Source organism: Apaloderma vittatum, unplaced genomic scaffold, assembly GCF_000703405.1.
Source record: "Apaloderma vittatum isolate BGI_N311 unplaced genomic scaffold, ASM70340v1 scaffold16713, whole genome shotgun sequence".
NCBI lineage: Eukaryota > Metazoa > Chordata > Aves > Trogoniformes > Trogonidae > Apaloderma > Apaloderma vittatum.
Window position 1 is genome coordinate 1,670 of NW_009709985.1, and position 19,329 is coordinate 20,998.

Genomic DNA, 19,329 nt, shown 5'->3' on the forward strand with positions numbered 1-19,329 from the left:
TCCTTTGCTGTATTACTGCTATGGTGGGTTCTGTCTAAAGCAAATACATTAATCTTGAAGTATTTTTTGACAACGCTTCGCTCTGTATCTCTCAAATTACTCACTCAGCCTTTGATAGATGGTGAGAAGTCAGCATCACGAACTGGAGCAGTTCTAAGTGCAGGTCATGATTTTTTTGGTTCCCTTATTGAGTTAAGCTGAACTCCCTAGTGTGACCCCTTGGAAGACTTTCAGTTAGTTTTGCAAATAGCACACGGCATTCACATAAAAGTTCTCATTTGCTTCAACATGTCTGCCTCTGGGTGCATTTTCTGTGAAATCCATTTTTCTGAGGTAATGAAACTTAGAGTCATACAAAGGTATTTATATACTGATATATTATGGTTGGGTGTGTTTTTTCTATTTTCCTTCCAGCTTTAAATGAACCTACCATAGATTATGGTTTCCAAAGACTGCAAAAGGTCATCCCAAGACATCCTGGTGATCCCGAAAGACTAGCTAAGGTAAAATATTTTTAAGCATTTCACTGAGCCCACTAAAATATATTCTTTCACTTCTAACTCATAACAGAGACAATTGTATCTTAAATGACAGTTGCATCCCAACATAAATCCACCAATTAGTTGTAGGTCCAGACATGAATGTGATCATGTAGAACCCACAGCCACTGGTAATTTTTATTTGTTAGAGCTCAAACACTGTCTATGAACTTCTTTTCCTGCTAAAATGGGAGTCCGATATCTGCCCAGTTCATATTCATGATACTTTGCGTTTATCTGTATTGGCAAATCTCTGGACCTAAATGCTACATGATAGACATAAAGGATTTATTGCAGAGGTCTAACCTTAAGAGAATCTATTCATAAAACACTTAAAGCTCAACTTTTCCTGTAGCAAGAACAGGAGTATGCACGTGTTGGAACAACTCAGGGGTTTGTGAGTCTGGAACTCTGCGCTCGGTGTTGCTGCAGCACCCAGCACAGTGCGAGTGGCATTCATGGCATTCATGTGCCTACGTCTCAGTGCTGCACCAAAGTGCCTGTTGCCATCTTTCCATGATGAAGGACTATTGGATTAAGATAGTAACACAGCATCATTTTTTTTTCCTACACCCAGAGGCAACATAAGCTACCTACTAGCTAAGGCGTTTTAGTTGTTTGGTTACCGTTATTGAGAAAAAAATAAATGGGCGTGAAGATTAATTAAGTTTTTATGTGTGGATGCAAAAGAAAATACTGCCAGGCACGGTTCAATCGAGTTTGGAAGTTCCCTCCCCGCGGGCAGGCGGCAGCTCGGTCGGGTTCAGGACTCCGGAGAGCTCCGGATTGGGGCCGCCGGGGAGCCGGGAGCTGGGCTGGGCTGACGGAACGGGTCCCGCTGTTCAGCTGAGCCGCAAATAGCAGCTCTGTTAGGGGCCCAGTTTGCAGAATGACCACACACAGACAGTGGTCACTTCAGAAATGGGTTTTATTTGCGCGGCGATCCTTCCCCGTTAAAGCGTTGTTCTTTTGCATCTGCTCGTCCTCCAGGAAATGCTGTTGAAACGAGCTGCTGACCTAGTCGAGGCGCTCTACGGGACACCCCACAACAACCAGGTCAGAACGCCCGCCCTCGGCGGGGCTGTGCTGCTTGCTCAGGTTTAGCGATGAACCCGAGCACGCTTCTGAACTCGTCCCTTGCGCTCTGCAGGACATCATTCTGAAACGAGCGGCCGACATCGCGGAAGCTCTGTACAGCGTCCCGCGGAACCCGGCGCAGATCCCCGCGCTGTCCAGCTCCCCCGCGCACAGCAGCATGATGGGCATCAACTCCTACGGCAGCCAGCTGGGGGTCAGCATCTCCGAGTCTACACAGGGCAACAACCAAGGTAAGCACTGCAGGTAGCACGGGCTTAACTGAAACAATGAAAATTTGCATCACAGGTGCTTCCGCAGTAGTTTCTCAACTTCTGTTTTGTTTTGTTTTTATTTTTGTAAGGCTGCTTTTTCACTGTTAATTTTGCCAGGTTGCATACGTTGGATGTATTGCATTCACTCCAGATATTTATCCCATAAAAATGACATCTTAGCAGTAATACATCATGGGAGCGATAGCAAATTTGGGCATTTTCCGACTCTTGAATATTTTGATTTTTTAAGCACTCAATTCCGGGAACATACAGCCTGCGGGTGACTGAATAGTTGTGTTTAACACTCTAAGGCAGTAAAACCGTGTCTTATGAAGTTAACATTACATATGTCATGTTAAAAGTCACCATGTAGATAATTTTGCTGGTTTTCTTAATAAGGCCTTACCTGCCCTGAATTAGAAATCCGTAATAAAGATGGGCAGAAATAACCTGATCTGATAGCTAAATGGTAATTAAAGTAGCTATTGGATTATTTCTTTTTAATGAAAGCTTTTCCATGAGAAAAAACCCTTTTACAGGTGTAATAATAGACTTCTACCTTAATGCTGATAGCTATGGTATTCTTCAAGTCTCTTTATGGAGAAAAAGAGGGCAAAATTTTGGTTCTCAAATCTTTGTGATTTTTTTTTTTAAAGACAAAAAATGACTTTTCCTTACACAGTTTATTTTTTTCCCCCAAGTAGAGTATCCTCACAGTGCTAACTATATGTGGGTTATCATTTCCCCTTAGTCATCTACTTGCTTGTAATTCATCAATAATTTGAAAAGTATAAAATCCCCTCAAGAAACTGTAGAAAATCCCAGATAGATTATAAATTCTACCTCAGAAAAAGAGCTCACACATTGTTATCTGGGCCTTAGAACAACTTGCAACTTCTAACAAATCAAATATGTTCAGAAAAACATACATCGGTTCCCTTCAAAAAGTTAGTTTCCCACATTGTTTTAAGAGACTTACTATGCCTTAATGTTTTAATTATTCTGGATTAAAGTTATTTATTTAAGCAGAAAACACACAGGAGGCAGTTTTATCCACGGGTGCGTTTCGAAACGTGGTTTGTTTTTTTTCAGGTTACATCCGGAACACGAGCAGCATCTCACCCCGAGGTTACTCCTCCAGCTCCACACCTCAACAGTCCAACTACAGCACTTCCAGCAACAGCATGAACGGCTACAGCAACGTCCCCATGTCCAACCTGGGCGTCCCGGGCTCCCCCGGCTTCATCAACGGCTCCCCGACGGGATCCCCCTACGGATGTACGCGCTTCGCTTCCTCCCTATTTCACTCTTGCTCTTGCTTCGGTTAATTTACCACGTCAGAAAATGCAGCAAGCGCTGACTTGCAGAAGTTCTCAAGACTTAGCGAAGCTTTTTGTGTAAAAGGTTCTGATTTGTGTTGTGGTGGGTTTTAGTATCGACTAGAAAATGTTCCAGTTTTTGGAGAAGAGCAGAGGAGTACTGAATCGTCCTAGTGTTTCCTTGGGTTTTTTTAACCTTATTTGGATTCCTAAATGGCAACAGTGAGAAACGAGGTACAATTTGTAACTTCAGATGATTCAGCAAGTAGCCATCGTTTTTAGCGTAGAGACTGCACTGAATCCTGTGTAAAAGCCACTTAAAAATAATTGTTATGTGTATGAACTGCACTATCGGTAACTGAGAGCTGAATTTGGATTAATTTCCTGTGAAACTATATTACCTTCATATCCAGAAATAGAACAACGATGGAGTTAAGGTCTAGAAGTTAGTGTTTCTAGTTACTGGTTCTACCATGAGCAAGTCGCTTTCCCTTTCATGTTTTGATTTCCCTCTGGCAAAAGTGTGTGTAGTGTGTACATTAAATATAGCTACCTCTACTTTACACTTACTGTAAACAGCCAGGTCAGTGTGAGAATGAGAGCTTTAAGAAGTAAGATGAGTCAGTAGAAGATAGACCTTTTAAGCAGTTTTACAGAACTTCTGTAACTGCATTTCTGACGAGGAGTCACTTTTCTCTTTTGCAGTGATGTCTTCAAGTCCAACAGTTGGCTCCTCCAGCACTTCTTCCATCCTTCCATTCTCCTCTTCCGTCTTTCCTGCTGTCAAACAGAAGAGTGCCTTTGCTCCTGTCATCAGACCCCAAGGGTCTCCTTCTCCCGCCTGCTCTAGTGGCAATGGAAATGGGTTTAGAGGTAAGGAACGTACAATTAATATTCAGCCCGCACATGAAAAGCTCACTGTGTTAGCCCAGGGAAACACAGTCACCCACCCGGATGCCGTTACACCGATACTACAGGGCTCCGTAGTGCAAATGTGACCCAGTACGACGAGATTAAAGCAATGCTCCAAGCTCCCTCTGTTTGGTTTTAAAACAACAGGGGCTGGAAGCTTTAGACCAGGGAGGATTTGACCCACCCTGCATATCAGTGCCAGCCCTTTTGTGAGAAGTGACTTCTCCCTAGGCTTCAGGGACTTGTGAAAGAAACTGCCCGATGGAGTTAATACCCATCTCTGTCCGTAACAGCCCGTGGCTCAAAACCTGCTGCAGGGTTTAGGCTCATACTGGGAATTGAGCCCTCTAGTACATTTACAGCCTTTTTAAAGGTGATCTGCAAAACAAATGTGAGTATTAAGATAAGAATGGAAACCTGTGCTAAATTCTTTCTTTTAACAGGCTATGGGGAGGAGGGGGGCATACGGCACATAAATATGCTCCAAGTCTCCATAAAAAAAGCCTTTATAGGGCCTGGGAAGTCATCTGGCTCCTTCAGGCTTCACTAGAGATACCACAGAAAACACAACTCTGGGAATTCAGCCATGCCAAGAGCCCGTGGTAATTCTGAAATGAGCCCCACAAACCACACCTGTTGATTTGGGTGCATCATAAACCCGTAGCTAGGCCACAGGGACTTCCATAAACTGTGATTATTTTATATAATAAGGAAATTCTAAGTGTGTCGAACAAAAACAATTACATTTTTAGGAGCTAAACTTAGAGAATTCTCAAACAGCTTCTTCCCCTTCCCCAGTTACACGAAATGCTGTGCTTCTCCCGGGATCATCTTCTCCCCGTGAGTGAAGGGCACTCATCTGCCCCTGTAAATGCACAGGGACCATGGTGACAGGGAATATAATTTCTTCTCCACTCTGTTTAAAGATGAGGAAAAGAACAGTTTGAAGCAATTTTCAAAACTTTTTTTGAAGCAATTTTTTCGGAGGGGTGTGGGGAGTGCACATTCTTTGTAACAACTAATGAAGGGATGCATTGATTTCACTGCATTTTTATTTAAAAAACGAGAGGGTTTAGCTGTTTTTAGGGAACTCTTCCAAGGTAATGTAATTTTAAACTGATTTAACAAGGCATATCAACTTCAGAATAGTTCGCTTGTTTAGCTGTCATCAGCTAAAGACAAATCAAGGCTTTCAGAATAGATTTAAGTCAGTCTGCTTCAAAGTTTAACATAATTCTGAAGAAGTTACCTAAGGTAGTGCTAACTACAAATCAGTTCAGTGAGAAAATCACTCGGATTGTTTCTGGGAGGCAGAAAAAGGAGCCATTAAAAAAATCACCCCAAACACTGACTTTCTATTTAAGTTAATACTTAACCTACCATGTCTGTCCTGTCCGCTCAAGACTCTGCTTAGCAAAGGTTTATCTCTTTTTTAACCCCTCCCTACACAGGGTAAGGCACTAGAGACCATTTTAGGGCCATTTGTGTCATTTAGTGTTTACAACATACTTTAGCTATAAATTAGTACTCCATAAGAGATTTTTAAAATGGAACAACATAAAATCTCAAAAATAAAAAGCCCAGCCCTCATATCGATGCATTTTTACTGACAAAAGTCCCCCCGTGAGGTGTTCGGTGTATTCCTCTATCAGTTGGGGCTATGATTATTTACTGAAATATCTTATGCACATAGAGATGCCACATCCCTTCCTCGGTGGGATATCTCCTTGTACATCAACACCCTCATACATAAAGATAGTAAGGTGCAACCACTGCTATTTAAATAAGTTTTCAGCAGCTACAGTACCTAGTACAACGAGACTTGTCAGTCAGACAACGAGCAACAGCAGATGTGACTTGCAATGAGGGTGGTAGCTGCTTCGCAGAGTAGAACCCGCCTGCCCGAGGTTTGTTCCGCCAGGTCTTTGTAACCATTTAACCATTTCAGCCATAGATGCAAATTCTTCTCACCAACTGAAATATTTAAATTGATGCAAGCTGGGGAGCACATGCTTTGGAAAGGATCCAGATCCACCCAGCCTGATATCCAAATTAACTTTCCTGCAGTGCTGACAGACAGATGTGGCCAGAAAGTCAACAGGAGGGTCCCAAAGAGGCTTCTTGAATGGACTTACTGTGCTGCAGCGATGGGCGATTGTTATCTCCTCTGCTGTGCCATCGCCCTGTACTACAAACTAAGAATAGATGCACTGGTACTGTAATTTATTTATTTATTGGCTTATTTCTCAAACTTAGGCATCAGATAAAATAGCAAAAGCACAGTATATGCAGGCTTCTTCCCAAAGCAACTGTTCTGACATTACCTCTCAGTTTCCCCATCCATAATAATATGGGGAAAAACATCTCCCCAGTGGGGATTTTTTGAGCTTTAATGTGATACTTCAATGTACTTTGGCTACATCTTTTGTTCAAAGGCAAAAGTTTCCTGGTGATACAGTTTCCATCCTACTTGCTGCATCCTGTTGCAATGAGAATATTAGAAATACCACCAGCACCTCAGGGCCTGCAGCAGTGAGAATCTAGACTATTGCTTCTACCTTTGTTACCCACAAGCACTGGAAAGTCCTGGTGATGCTTAAAAGCTGGTGGAAAATCCATTGTAACCCAAAAGTGTTAGCAAAGCACAAAACTTGTGTTTCTCTTGGCTTTCTGCTTTGGGTTGCACAACATAGCCAAGACACGTGGAATACCCTCAGATAACGCCCTGTGCCGTGTGTTCTTGCTTACCTCTGTCACCTGCCAGCTGCTCTAAGTCCTCACAGTGTAACAGGACGTGGTAGGTGGAGAACAAGCAGCAATCCCTACTGGACACCACTCGCTTCTATGTGCTCTCCAAATTGAGAGCAGGTGATCCTGATCAGAACAAGCACGCGCTCTGCTCACGTCGTACGTCAGGGAGGTTTAGAAGAGGCACTGGTGAGATCCGATGTGACGTGGCGCAACACGGCATGATAAGTACACAAATGCCTAATGAACTCATCTCAGATGGAAGGCAGCTGATGGGAAAAGCAAGCAAATTGGAAACTGCTGGAACAGCATGGACCGCTGACTGCCCAGATTACCTTTGGCCAGCTCAGCACATCGCAACATAAAAATGCAAGCTCAGTTACAAGGAATAGCAAGCGAGCTCCAGAAGGTCAGATGTTCATTAACCATCAGGATCCCAGCCAAGCCAAAAGGGATTGAAGTCTGATACCCGTAGGAACAGCCCCAGTTTAGCAAAGGGGACATCAGGGCTTTTAGGTATTTGAGGTGAAGACCCTAAGAAGTATCTTGCCTTGACCAAGTTAGGGGTGTCAACAGCCCTGGGGCTTCCAGTCCCCACGCAGCAGCAAAAGGCTGCGCAGACAGGTGGTTGCTCTGAAAAGTTTCTGAGGGCTGGGATTCAGATGAAACGTCTGGCTCGCATTTCCAAAGCAAAGGTTCCTAGTTGTTAAGAGACCAGGGCCTAGACAGCAATTTAGGAACACCAAAGGCTGCAAATGATATACACGTGATATCAATCTATATGAAAAATATGTATCTGTCATCTGATTAAATTTGATATATTGGAAGGATCAAGTACATTTTTCTCCGCAGTTTATTGGCAGAGATGTAAATGGCACAGACTGCTTCAAAATAAAGACAAACCTTAGGAGATATTTAAAACTCCTTGTTAACACTTGACTAAGCAAAAATATCACCTGTTACTATTAATTACTTGTCTTTCATTCAATGGGATGTTATTTTTAGTAGCTCATCATTTGCCACAGACCTAGACAAGAGCTAGACAAGATCTCCATTTTTAATAGGAGAAAACAAAAATTTGTCTTTTTTTCAACGGAAGAAAATATTCAGGACTGTTAGGTGCCACACTCAGAAAACGATATTGAGTAAGATTCAACATCGACTTCTCCTTTGCAGGTGAAAACTTACCCACTTACTTTCTAGTACAGTTGGAAAAATATATAACTGCGGAGTGGTTATACAGTTTCTAGACTCAGAGAGAGCAATAAGGTGAAGGCTGCAGGTAGAGGTTGCACCTTTTATTAGCCTGAGTGACACGGCAGCCAGCTGCAAACCCACCTTTATACACAGGCAGCCCAGGCACGGAGGCATCTCCGGCATCACGGGGTAGGAACAGTCACTTGAGATGCTCAGAGCAGCACCATGGGAGCGCTTCCTTCGCTCTTCAGAGAGCCGTAGAACCGTAAGACTGGAGTTTGCTGGAACCCTTAGTGGCAAAAGAGGAAAAGTAAATGAGAGCGTAAGAGGTTCTCCATGACAATGACTGAAAATGTTCAACACCCGTCTTCTCTGGAAATCAGAGTTTTAAATCAGGTCTAATTTGGAGACCAGCGAAGCGCCTGCGATCTCTGAAGAGCGAGCTCGGGGGGGAGGGTGTGTGTGCACATCCGTACACCATGAAGCCCCTTTTCCAGCTCTTACCAAGCGGCTGTTTAAATTGCAGAGAGTTCTTTTCCACTACAAAGCAAGATGGTGTTTGCAGGGGCCACTTGTATACACCAGGCTTATCATCATTATTAATGATGCCCATTAAAGGTGCCTATCACCACAGCATCTGGGTACTATCCATGTTTGATTATTTATTTATAAAAAAATTCTCCAACCTTGTGACAATTTTAATCAAGTGTTTCAGTTGATAATTGCAAGCTGTCAAGGTTAATACAATAAGGCTCATCTCTAATTCTTTTTCCATTTCCCTCCAAGAAAAAAAAAAGACCCTCTGGGATAATGACAGTGGTTTCTATATTCCCAACTCATCAGGGAGTGTCCTGCATTGAACCACCTTTATTGAAAAGTTACATCGATTCAATATATAGTAATACAGGCAAAAATAATTACAGCTTTGCTAGCAGTGTAAGACCTTAATCCAAACCTCACAAACATTCAATAAAAAGTGATACAGGCCGGGAATAGGCTTTTGACAGTGTAGCCCCAAAGGGGAGTGGAGGTGGGGTGGAACTGGACAGATGAGGGTATGTAAAAAGAGAGAGAACCACAGAGCAAAGCTGGTTAGATGAGCTGTGGAAAGAAAGAAAAAAAAAAACAAACAACCAAACAAGCAGGTGAGAATTCCAGCCAATATTCCTCAACCTGCTTGTTCTTTGTTGCAGAAGGAGGAGAAGTTGCAAGAGCAGGATGAGATGTCAGTGAAGCGATTAGGCTTTCTGTGTTATATTATAGTTTTACCTGTGTTTGTCCACTGGCAGATTCCATCTAACCAAGTTGAGGAGTAGCTCTGCTCTGGAGCATTTACAGCCTGGAATGACAAAACAGCCGTGGGCTGGGGGGGTGGAAGGAAGGAGAAGCAAGCAGGGACTTGCTACTTGGAAAGAAGGGAAGGCAAGAGAGGGGACACCAGAACTCCAGAGTAACAACGTACTCCTCCTGATTGCAGGTGGCAGTTTTGCTGTTGTCGTCACTAGTTTTGAGTCCAAGACTGCTGGATAACGTAATATCTTTAATTATACAGTAAAAATATACTTCCCCTTCAGTCTGAGGAATTTCCCAAAATGCTGCATCTACAAGCATTCTAAAAATGTTTTTTGAAGAGACATGGCGAAACTCAGGCTTAGTCTTTGTTTTGATCAGCTGAAAGAAGTTTTCCTTGACTACAAAGAAAGAAAATAATGCTGTTAACAATAGTATCAGAAAAAGCCTTGATCCCCCTCGGGAGCCAAGTTTAAACTGCACTGGCAACAGACCCCGCGTGTCTCAAAATAAATCGCGCTCCCTGTACCAGGGTGTGCTGCCTTTGCCAGGAGCAAAGATCACCGCAGGTACAGACCAGGTTCTTTGCTGCAGGCAAAAGCCCCAGCCAGGCTACCTCAGACAAACAGCTTAAATTCTTTGAGCTAACCTGGATGATTTTGCCTGAAGCAGACGAAGAAGCGCTCTCACCGACCGCTGGCTCCCCAGGGGTACCTGCGGGGCGGCACCAGTGGCCACACACTCACCTCCCCGGCCAGCCCGGCATCGCCCCAAGACTTCCATGAGGTTTTCTTTCCTAGAGGACAGGAAGGCAGGTGGTTACTGCACAGGGAGAAATCAGGCTGGGGCAGGATCATTTTTTGGGTTTGGGGGTGAGGAGAAGCCTCCTTAGTGTTACCAGGAAGTCTCTGCTTGCCCCTGGAACCAGGCATACAGCTATTTACTACTTTATTTAGGGTTATGTAAATTGCTTGTTTGACAAATAATAGCAAATTCCTAAGCGATTAAAAAAAAGTAGCTCTTTGACATACGGCGGTACGGTTTCACTTTCTCTTTCAGCTATCTGCCAAAATTGGCAGGGACTTCTAGCCCAAGCCAGATACAAAATATGAAAATATTTATTTTCCTATTGTATTAAATCATAGACCATATCCACAGTTGTTTAAAATCAACACAGCTCCAATAAAAGAGTCATGTTAGCTGAGGATCTTGCCCTAAGCACTTTCTTAAACACTATGAACTTAAGGGTGAAATTAATTCTCAGAGGACAGGGCTTTAAACACATGAATAATCCCACAAATTTCAGGGAACATAAATCTTTGCAGGATTAGGACCTTGCACTGCACTGAGGCCCCTTTGAAAATATGACTCACTCATTTGTTATATAAATACGTATAAACTTAACTTACCCCTCAAAACCTTTGGGAACGGCACCAGTTCCAGGCAGCTTCGAATGTTGCTGTTGTCAGTTATGAAGAATATCGCTGCAATTAAAGGCAGTGAGAGTGACTAATAAATAATTTACATAAGCCCAGTGTTCTGGGAATGTGCCAGGTAAGACTACAGCGATTCAGACATATGGGGTAAACCAAGCGAGAAAGAGAGGCTGGTCCATTATTTCCACTGAAAGTAAATTAGCAAACCCAAGCTCCAGTCGTTGTCCGGTGAATCGGGACTTGTAATTCTCTGTCTGGGTCCTGTACGCGGCGCACGGGCGAGTTCCCGTTGGCTTTCGCATCTTTCCTCGCTCGCGGCACAACCCGTTCTGCAAACAAACGGGCAGGCTGGGCGGGAAGCAGAAAACCCCGCTCGATTCTGAGTTTTAAGAATGATTTTGAGCGTTGAGCTTGAGAAGTGAATTTTCTAGGACAGTTCTGAGCAATGTCCATCTTGGCAGATACCCCAACTTGCTAGGTATTGCCGAAAATTCACATACTGAGACCTGAACCAATCCTTTATCCATTTAAGAACCACAATGGGCCTTGGCTTTTGGTGACTTTACTGTGTCGCTTGGCTGTGGTCACTGTCACTCTCATCATCTTAGTTCTCATTAAAGCATAAAAACATTAGGAGAACCTGAAAGCCTAAGTCTGACCCGCAGATAACGCCATAGCTGCAACACACGACCGCACACAGAAGAGTGAAAGGCTCAAATATATTTTGTTCCATAAAAATTTGCCCAGATTTCATCTTTGTCAATTTTCTTTTTCAGCCATGACTGGTCTTGTCGTTCCCCCGATGTAAGGAAGAGGCAGCTTTGCTCCTCTCCCTCTTCCCTTTTTTCCTCTTTTTTTTTCAATTTTCTTTTACAGCACAAAACTACTTATTGTGATGGACCACTAAAAAGAAAAAAAAAAATAGCACTACGAGCTCTTTTTTGGGGGAAAGCCAGGCCCAGGAGAAAAAAAAAAAAAAACAACTTTTTTTATGGATTGGACAAGCTAGAAGTCTGCATCTTTTACCTGTTTCATATTTCTGACACAACCACATCAACTCCTAAAACATTGCGAACGAAGAATCGGCCGAGCGCCAGGAGGAACAACAGTCGGCAGAATGGAATCGGAAATGCAAAGTCTTTCTCGAAAGACACGAAACCTTCCTAAGATTTGTAAACTATTGAAAGGAGAAAGAAATTGGCAAAATGATTCAAGCTTGATATTTTGGATACAATTTGTTTTACTTTGTAGGGGAAAAAAGTTGAAGTTTCTATTTTCTATGGAGCCTTTCAGATATCAATTTAGTTTATGCAGAAAAAAATTCAACAAAACAGGGTACCAGCACGAAAGAATTTCTAGGACAAACTGACACGAATGATGGAACTTTGGTGTATGTGTGTATTTGCTTATAGTTAAACCTCTTTAAAAAATGTAAGATGTTTTACAATTATTTAAATAAATAAACTTGTAACTTATTGTACGTAGAGGTAGAAATTAAACCCTTTTTTGGATTTTTTCCTCCAGTTGTACAATGAAGAAAAATGATGCAAAAATGTAGTGATAAGTTTGAAATATATTATTACTGCTGCAATTGCTCCTCACTTTTTCCCTCTTACTGAATTCATGTGCAAGGATGTATAGGGTTCTTTCTGATTAACAAAACCATCCGAAACTTTTACCTACGTCGTGATTCAGGTCTGAATTCTCACCCTCCGCATCTTTCCCCCTCCCATTTCTTGTTTCAATTAAAATATTCAGGTACTGAGATTAACTGGTAAGCTTCAAAGACCCTGCTGGCAAACGAGCGGCACTTAGGGATTTGAACAAATCGGATTTTTTCCTAGGTACTGAGTTCTTTGAGAGATACGACGTGTGACTTAAGAGGGAAAGGGTTCTCTGACATACTGTTTTTCCATGTAGTTAGAACACCGTAAGCTCAGTTATACTTCATATTAAGGGTGCATTTATAAAGGGTGAATATGTATTTGAATAATTTATGCACTTTTATCCTGAGTCATTAAAAATGGTAAGTATTTGCCATTTGTATATTGAAGTTCATAGAAGTAATCAGTTGCTTTGAATTGTTGTGCATTTTAGTGTAAAAAAAAGTTTAGTTCTTCTTTGCGTCCCCTCTCCTGGAATTGGAAGGTGAGAACAAGTCTGCTAAACCAAATCAGTGGTTATCTCACTGAACCAGAGACCCCTCAAAAGAGTTTGATTGTTGCAAAGCCATTTTTAGAGGGGAGAAAAAGAAAGAAAATCGGCTAGATTACTTATACCCCGCTAAAATACACGTGATTCATAGCTGCATGAATAGTTGTTCCTATGGTAACATCTTTATGTTAATAAATATACCCTTAATACATGGCCCCTGAAACTGTACTTGTCCATTTGCCCCGTAGTTTTATCGACGGGTGAGTAAAATAGTGCTCTTGGTGATCCTTACCTGTGGTAGGAGATGTTCAATTCAGTTCTGGAGTCGGGATGTGAGCAGCTGTGACCGGCTGAGGTGACCCAGGGCTCGCTTGGAGCTGCTAATTTGGGTCAGGAACGGAGTAGAGAGCCTCTGGCTGGACCCATGGTTCAAAGCCCGGTGCAGCGATGTGGTGACGGGGTGTACGACTCCACAGATGCCTTTTCAACGCTGCTGAGGTGGAGGGGGTTTACCGTCTTCTAAAAAGCCAAATTTACCATATCAGCAAAAAATGGCAATTAGAAGCCAATCTGAAGAGAGATTTGGTGGCAATAATGTGTTTTTAAGGAGCTTGATTATAGTTAGTCAGAGTCTTACAGTCAGGTTGCTGAAAGCTTCTGCATTCCAGAAAAGAGGAAAGACAATATCTCACCATGAATTGTGGGTGCAAGTTCACTGCGGCTGCAGGTTCTTTGGGTGCCCTTCGTGCCGTCGAGGAAGTGGCCACCGCTGGAGGTTCAACCAACCTCGAAGCTAAGTGATCTCTGGAAAAGGAGAGAATCCCAGGTGATGAGAAGGTGCCCATCAGAGGTGCCGACATCCCAGCAAGGCTGAGGGTGGGACATCCAAAGTCATGTTTGGAATCTGCATGCACACAGGGAAAAAACAGATTGAGGATTATTAAAGGTGAGATTAAAACTCCCATAAATTTCAGTGAATCGAGTCCTAGATTTCAAAAGCATATCTTGATGGACCGGGCTCATTTCGGAGGTATCAGCTACCTTCCCCTATTTTGACGCTCCTGAAAATATCCCCCACCACAGCTCCAAAGCATAAAGACGGTGGATTTTTTTTATTTTTTTTTTTCCCCTCTGCCCTGGTCTGTACATGCTAATTTAAAAATTTTATCATCTCTACTTAGACTCAAAATTCTACACCCAACAAATATTCCAGATAGGAATTTCTAGACCATGTGTCGAAGCGCAGCAGTTTGCTACCTTAAATCCTCTCGCGTTTTTAACAAACAAGATTTTCATTACAAAAATCTCAGTAGGAAGATTTCTAATTAAAAAAAAAAAAAATCAAAGCGTTTCATGGAAAAGGTATCCTGTTATTTGTCCACCTTCCTTTTTCTATTATCGCTTAGTCAGCATAGGCGCATGAAGTCTCGGGAAGATACAGGGGGAAAACACGACAGGCTGGCTAAAGAAAGGAAAGGTTCTGAATTGCTCAACATTCCTTTCACACCTCAGTTATTTTTATTAGCTCCATCCAGTCACTCAAGTGGGAAAGAGCCAGGAGTCCAAATGGAAAATAAAACTCCCTAGAAAGCTACTGCAAGTACTTAGAGGAAGAGAAACAAGAGTTGATGTAAACACAGAGAATTACTTTTTCTGGTTTGATTTGAGACAAACATGAAAAAAAAATTAAACATAGGAATGATTTAGAACATGAATTTTGCTCATGCATGAAAATCGTCGTACTCAAGATGAGCACAGAACTTACTGGTAGCTTTACAAAGAAAAACGAGTGTAAATAAATACAATCAGAAATCCTTGACCATGAAAGAATGACTTTGGCAAAGCACCCGGCAAAAAGGAAAAGTAATGTAAAAATTCATGTGTAGGGATTTTTTTCAATGTAATAAGGAAATCTGTCCTCTTTTAGTTATTGCTGTTTGATATTCCCTGACAACTTTCCTTTTTGCCACTAGAAAGACAAAAGTGTTGCGATAGGTAACTACAAATTTTATCCTAACTTTGAAAAAAGAGTATGTTTTATTTCCTTATTTATCTTGGTATAGCATCTTACTCTCCCCTTTTCTTTGCACACTTCCAATATGCATGGTTTTTAAAGACCGTTTTCTCCCTTCTGTAAATTAAGGCCTCATTTCTCCCTACTGTATAGTTTTGGGGTTTGTTTGGGGTTGGCTGGTCGGGGTTTTTTTTGTTTTTTTTGTTTTTTTGCTTTGTCAGTTATATACGGTATGAAGTTGCTATGCACAGAGCTTTTGTAAAGATAGCTTTTTCTGTTTACTGTTTTTAATGGTCCTACTTATGGAAGAATATCTTGTTTGTAAAATGAATATGTCTACTTCAGTTTTAAACTTTAAATTATCCTAACGAAAAAATAAAATTTTTGTACTGTAAACCTGGGGGGGAACTATCTTAATTTCCAGATATTCAATGTGCTTTATTCTTTGTCACCTTATGGGTCACTCAGGGTACTGTTACAGCAAAAACACTTAAAAGGGTCATGATAAGCCATGTGACATTTTTTCCAATCAAGCCTTCGTGATGCTGCAGTGCTGGGATGCATAAATATGAGTAAAATAGCTTTATTCTATCAGGAAAAAAGTAAACCAGAGTGCTGAAAAGTGTTTTGGAAAATGGTAGTTGACTAAACTAGGAACATTCCATTTTCTTGTGTGAAAATCACTGGAAAGGTTCAAACAAATGAAAATTGAGGATGAAAGTCACTTTTACTGACATCTTTTGACTATCAGAAAACAGAATATGAGTCAGTGTTTAAACTACTGCTGGATGTCAGTGAAAGCACCCGAAAATATTGGGTGCTGTCAGCCAAAAGCTGAGAAGAAAATAGATTTATTTTTTTTTTGTGATCTGCTTCAATTACTCATTCTGGGATAGCATGCTATTAGTAGACGACCTTCTTCCCAAGAGAGCAGGCGAAGTTGTCCACTGTCCCACTGAAATATCCTTTGTCTCATCTTAAACAGAGGCTCATTCTACATAAAAATCTGATTCAGCTCCCCCCTGCAAGAAATCCCAGCAGTGTTTTAAGTGACGATTTCAGCGATAAAACCAGCAGTTACTCTGAAAGAGATGTGTGGTCTTTAACAGTGACCTACTGTTACATTCAGGCAAGGAAGTTTATTACGCAGATGAAAGCCGGGAGATCTGCTGGTTTGTTGCCTCTTCAGGAGCTGATGATGCACAAATTCTGCGCGTGCCCGTGACACGTCGCTGCTCTCCCCTCCAGAGCTGTCCTGTAGTCTGAGCAGCTTCCAGGTAAAATTCTGAGGGAGGGAGGGAGGGAGGGACATGCATGGAACGCCCCAGTAAGAGAGTTTCACAGAAAATATTAACATCTAAATTCAAAAAAAATATACAAACTACTCCCTCCAGCCCCAAGTAGCTTAGACTGCCTGTACCCAAAGGAATCTCTGTTAAAAAAGGTAATAAAAAATCTCTGGGATCCGTTACATTGTGGTGCTCAACCTATTTCATTACCGGTCTTGCTCAATTAGAAGTCAATGTGGAAAGAGTTTTCTTGGCTAGAAACCTGCAGCCCTCCTGAATCCTTAATTCACCAAGTTTTACATGAAGATGAGATTGTTTGTAAGGTTGCTGCTGTGCTCCACAAAGAACGCAGTGGCGTTTGTCACATCAAACAGAGCGGTCCTTTTCCAACGGCCAGCGCTCAAGAAGAGCGAAAGAACATTTCTCCTCGCAGCAGCAACAACCGGCACCTCTCCCGTCAGCCGTTGGTGCTGGCCCAGGGAGCAGGCGGTGCCGCCGGTCACGTTGTCACCTGCATGATGTGCTGGCTAAGAAAGGCCTTCAAGGGAAGCAGATTCCCTCCCAGGAATCCTGGGATCCTTTACAGATCTCTTCTAGACAGTTGTTTTGTAAGAACTTGAGTTTCATTTTAATAAATAGCGAAACAACAGCCACTCATCCAACCACTTACGCAGGGCAGCTAGGGAATTGCCAGACCAGTTAAAATATTTATCTCGGTGACAACACACAGCTGTTGAGGTGCAAAGATCTGAAGCTTTAATCGCACCAGGTTATTTAAGTAGGAATGTCTCATTAACTCCACTCGCGGGACTGGATTAAAGAGACAGCTGGTGGCCGGAGCGGAGGGTGCGGACAGAGCAGCCACGACAGGGACCGTGTTGAGCAAACACCAGCACCGAGAAGGGGAAGTAGAAACCCAACATAGCCCCTTCCCGGAGCGGCAGCACCAAAGTGCTGTCCTGTGGAGGCAACATAAGAAGGTCTGGGGAAGCGGGGGGGGAGCTGGGGAAGTCAGATCTGCTGTCCTGCTTCCTCTGTATTTGTGCATGGCTGGGACAACAGAAGGAGACACGGGAATGACACAACATGAGCCCGTCCATCGCCAGTTCCTTTCCGTGAGACACGGATGGCGCGTGCTATTTTCTCCTTAGCCTTCTGCAAGGTTAGTAGGTGTGTACTTGGGGAAATTCCCCCTGGGTTGTTCTGGGCTGTATTCTCCAACTCAACCCAGCGCGGGCATTGAGGCTGTCGCTGCCCAGTTTTGAATACAAGTCGGTAACCGTCTCTGCAGAGAGAAGGTGTCAGCTCTGAGCTCGCCACCATCAAAATCAGCTTCAAACCTGCCTTACTTAACACTGCATCAAGGTTTTAATCACTGTGATTCCGGGTAGGATTAGTCAGAAAGTGCTTATAGCGATAGCCCTTGAGCAATAATGAAAAGGGAGGGAAGAGTGGAACAGGGGAATAAATAGCCAGCACAAGCGCAAGGGATTTTCTGTTGGTAATAATACCAACTCTCCCTGTTTACAAGCTCAAAACCTGACAAGACACAGGCCGGATCCTCAGCTGTCACAAACCCGAGTCAGCGGAGGTGCACCCATTTATGCCATCGATTGACCTGGCCATATAATTACTTTCCCCTCTGGCCTGCAAACCAGAAGCACAGCTACAAAACAAATGGAGAAAAAACCACAAGCATGGGATTTCTTTTAGGTTCACGTTCACCCTAGCACGGCCCCTGGACGTGCATCAATTTACTTACGCTACGATGGCTTCCAAATCCACACCCACGGTGCAGGGCGGCGTATAAACAAGTGATGGAAACACTTCCAGACCCAAAGAAGTTACAATAATTTTCAAGCTGTATTAGAAAGCGCAGGGAGCTGGGACAGGCAGAGGAAACGGCAGCAGGACCTGAGGTGCGTCCTTCTGTACGTTCTCTGCGAGCCGTAAGGGTGCTGCTCATTTAATTTAAGGGTTTTCGTCAGCATAAAGGAGCCTCTCTATTTTGTCATATTTCAAAATAATGGTGGCTTTACAAAGGTGCTGTATTGCCAGTTCCTGTCCTTACAGCTACTCTGATATTAGACATCTTTTGCAGATCTCCCACTTCTAGAAGTGACTTTCTGGCCTATTAACTTGCAAAGATCCCTAGAAATGCAATACAGCTTTTTTCAGAAAGGCACGGATGAGTATGTTCACAATTATTTTTAATCTAAACAATTATTTTTAATCTAAGTCATGACGTTTAAAGATACAACCCTTAATTATTTTGAGGATCAATAGAACTGACAGTAGAAAGAAACGTTTCCAGCAGCGAGTCGGCTTTTGAGAACGCTCCAGCTCAATTTTGAGAATGTAACTAACCTCGATGAGAAGTTCCAGCACCCCTCCCTTTCTCAAGACTCTCTGGCTGCAGCGGTGTGCCGTAAGCCACCGATACTTCTGCAGGATTCAGATGGAGAAGGACTTATCTCAACACTTCACTGAGATTGCAGGAACTTGATTGAAATTTAGCAGCAGGGTCCCTATGACACTGCAATTGCCGTAGTCATTTCTTTGTCTTTAAAATGCCATATAATTGCTAATGTAATTAGTGATGTATACAGAGGGGGCCTGTGCAATTACCAAGTCCTAAGATCAAGTAATTAATGTTCTGTCAACAAAACAGCAACTGTTTCATTAACAACTGTCTGGGTCTGAAAACAGATCAACTCGGAGCGTTACCCACTTGGCAGAGTTTCGCGATAGCAGCGAATTCAAACCCAAAACAGACCAGTGGAGATCAGCTGTGCGCAGAAGACGGGATCGGGGCATCCTCCACCTGCAGCTGCCAGTCATTCCTCCTTCCAGTCATTAATATTGCTCAGAGAGACAGGGTTCACACCCGTGTCCTCTGCTTCCATGGCGGCAAACGATGTTTCCAGTTCTATGAATAATCTCAAGTCGTAAAAACTTGCAGAGGGTTTCAAGGACCTGGAAAATTTTATTAAACGTTGTGGGGCTTTTATTTTTAGTAAGGCCTATAAGCGAAAGACTTTGCAGTTATTTGGATTTGCTTTAATATTTCCAAGCTTTTCTT

The 19,329-nt window shown here is 42.7% G+C and overlaps 1 protein-coding gene across 1 annotated transcript; it reads left to right on the forward strand.

Moving 5' to 3' along the window:
• Positions 1–414: 414 nt before the first annotated feature.
• On the forward strand, positions 415–12,109 carry LOC104272214 (transcription factor COE2-like; the record flags this gene model as incomplete). Its single annotated transcript, XM_009867149.1, has 6 exons — positions 415–503; positions 1,530–1,595; positions 1,690–1,867; positions 2,981–3,166; positions 3,913–4,080; positions 11,567–12,109. Coding segments are annotated over 6 exons (719 nt in total), but the record flags the coding sequence as incomplete, so codon positions are not given.
• Between the last annotated feature and the right edge of the window lie 7,220 nt (positions 12,110–19,329).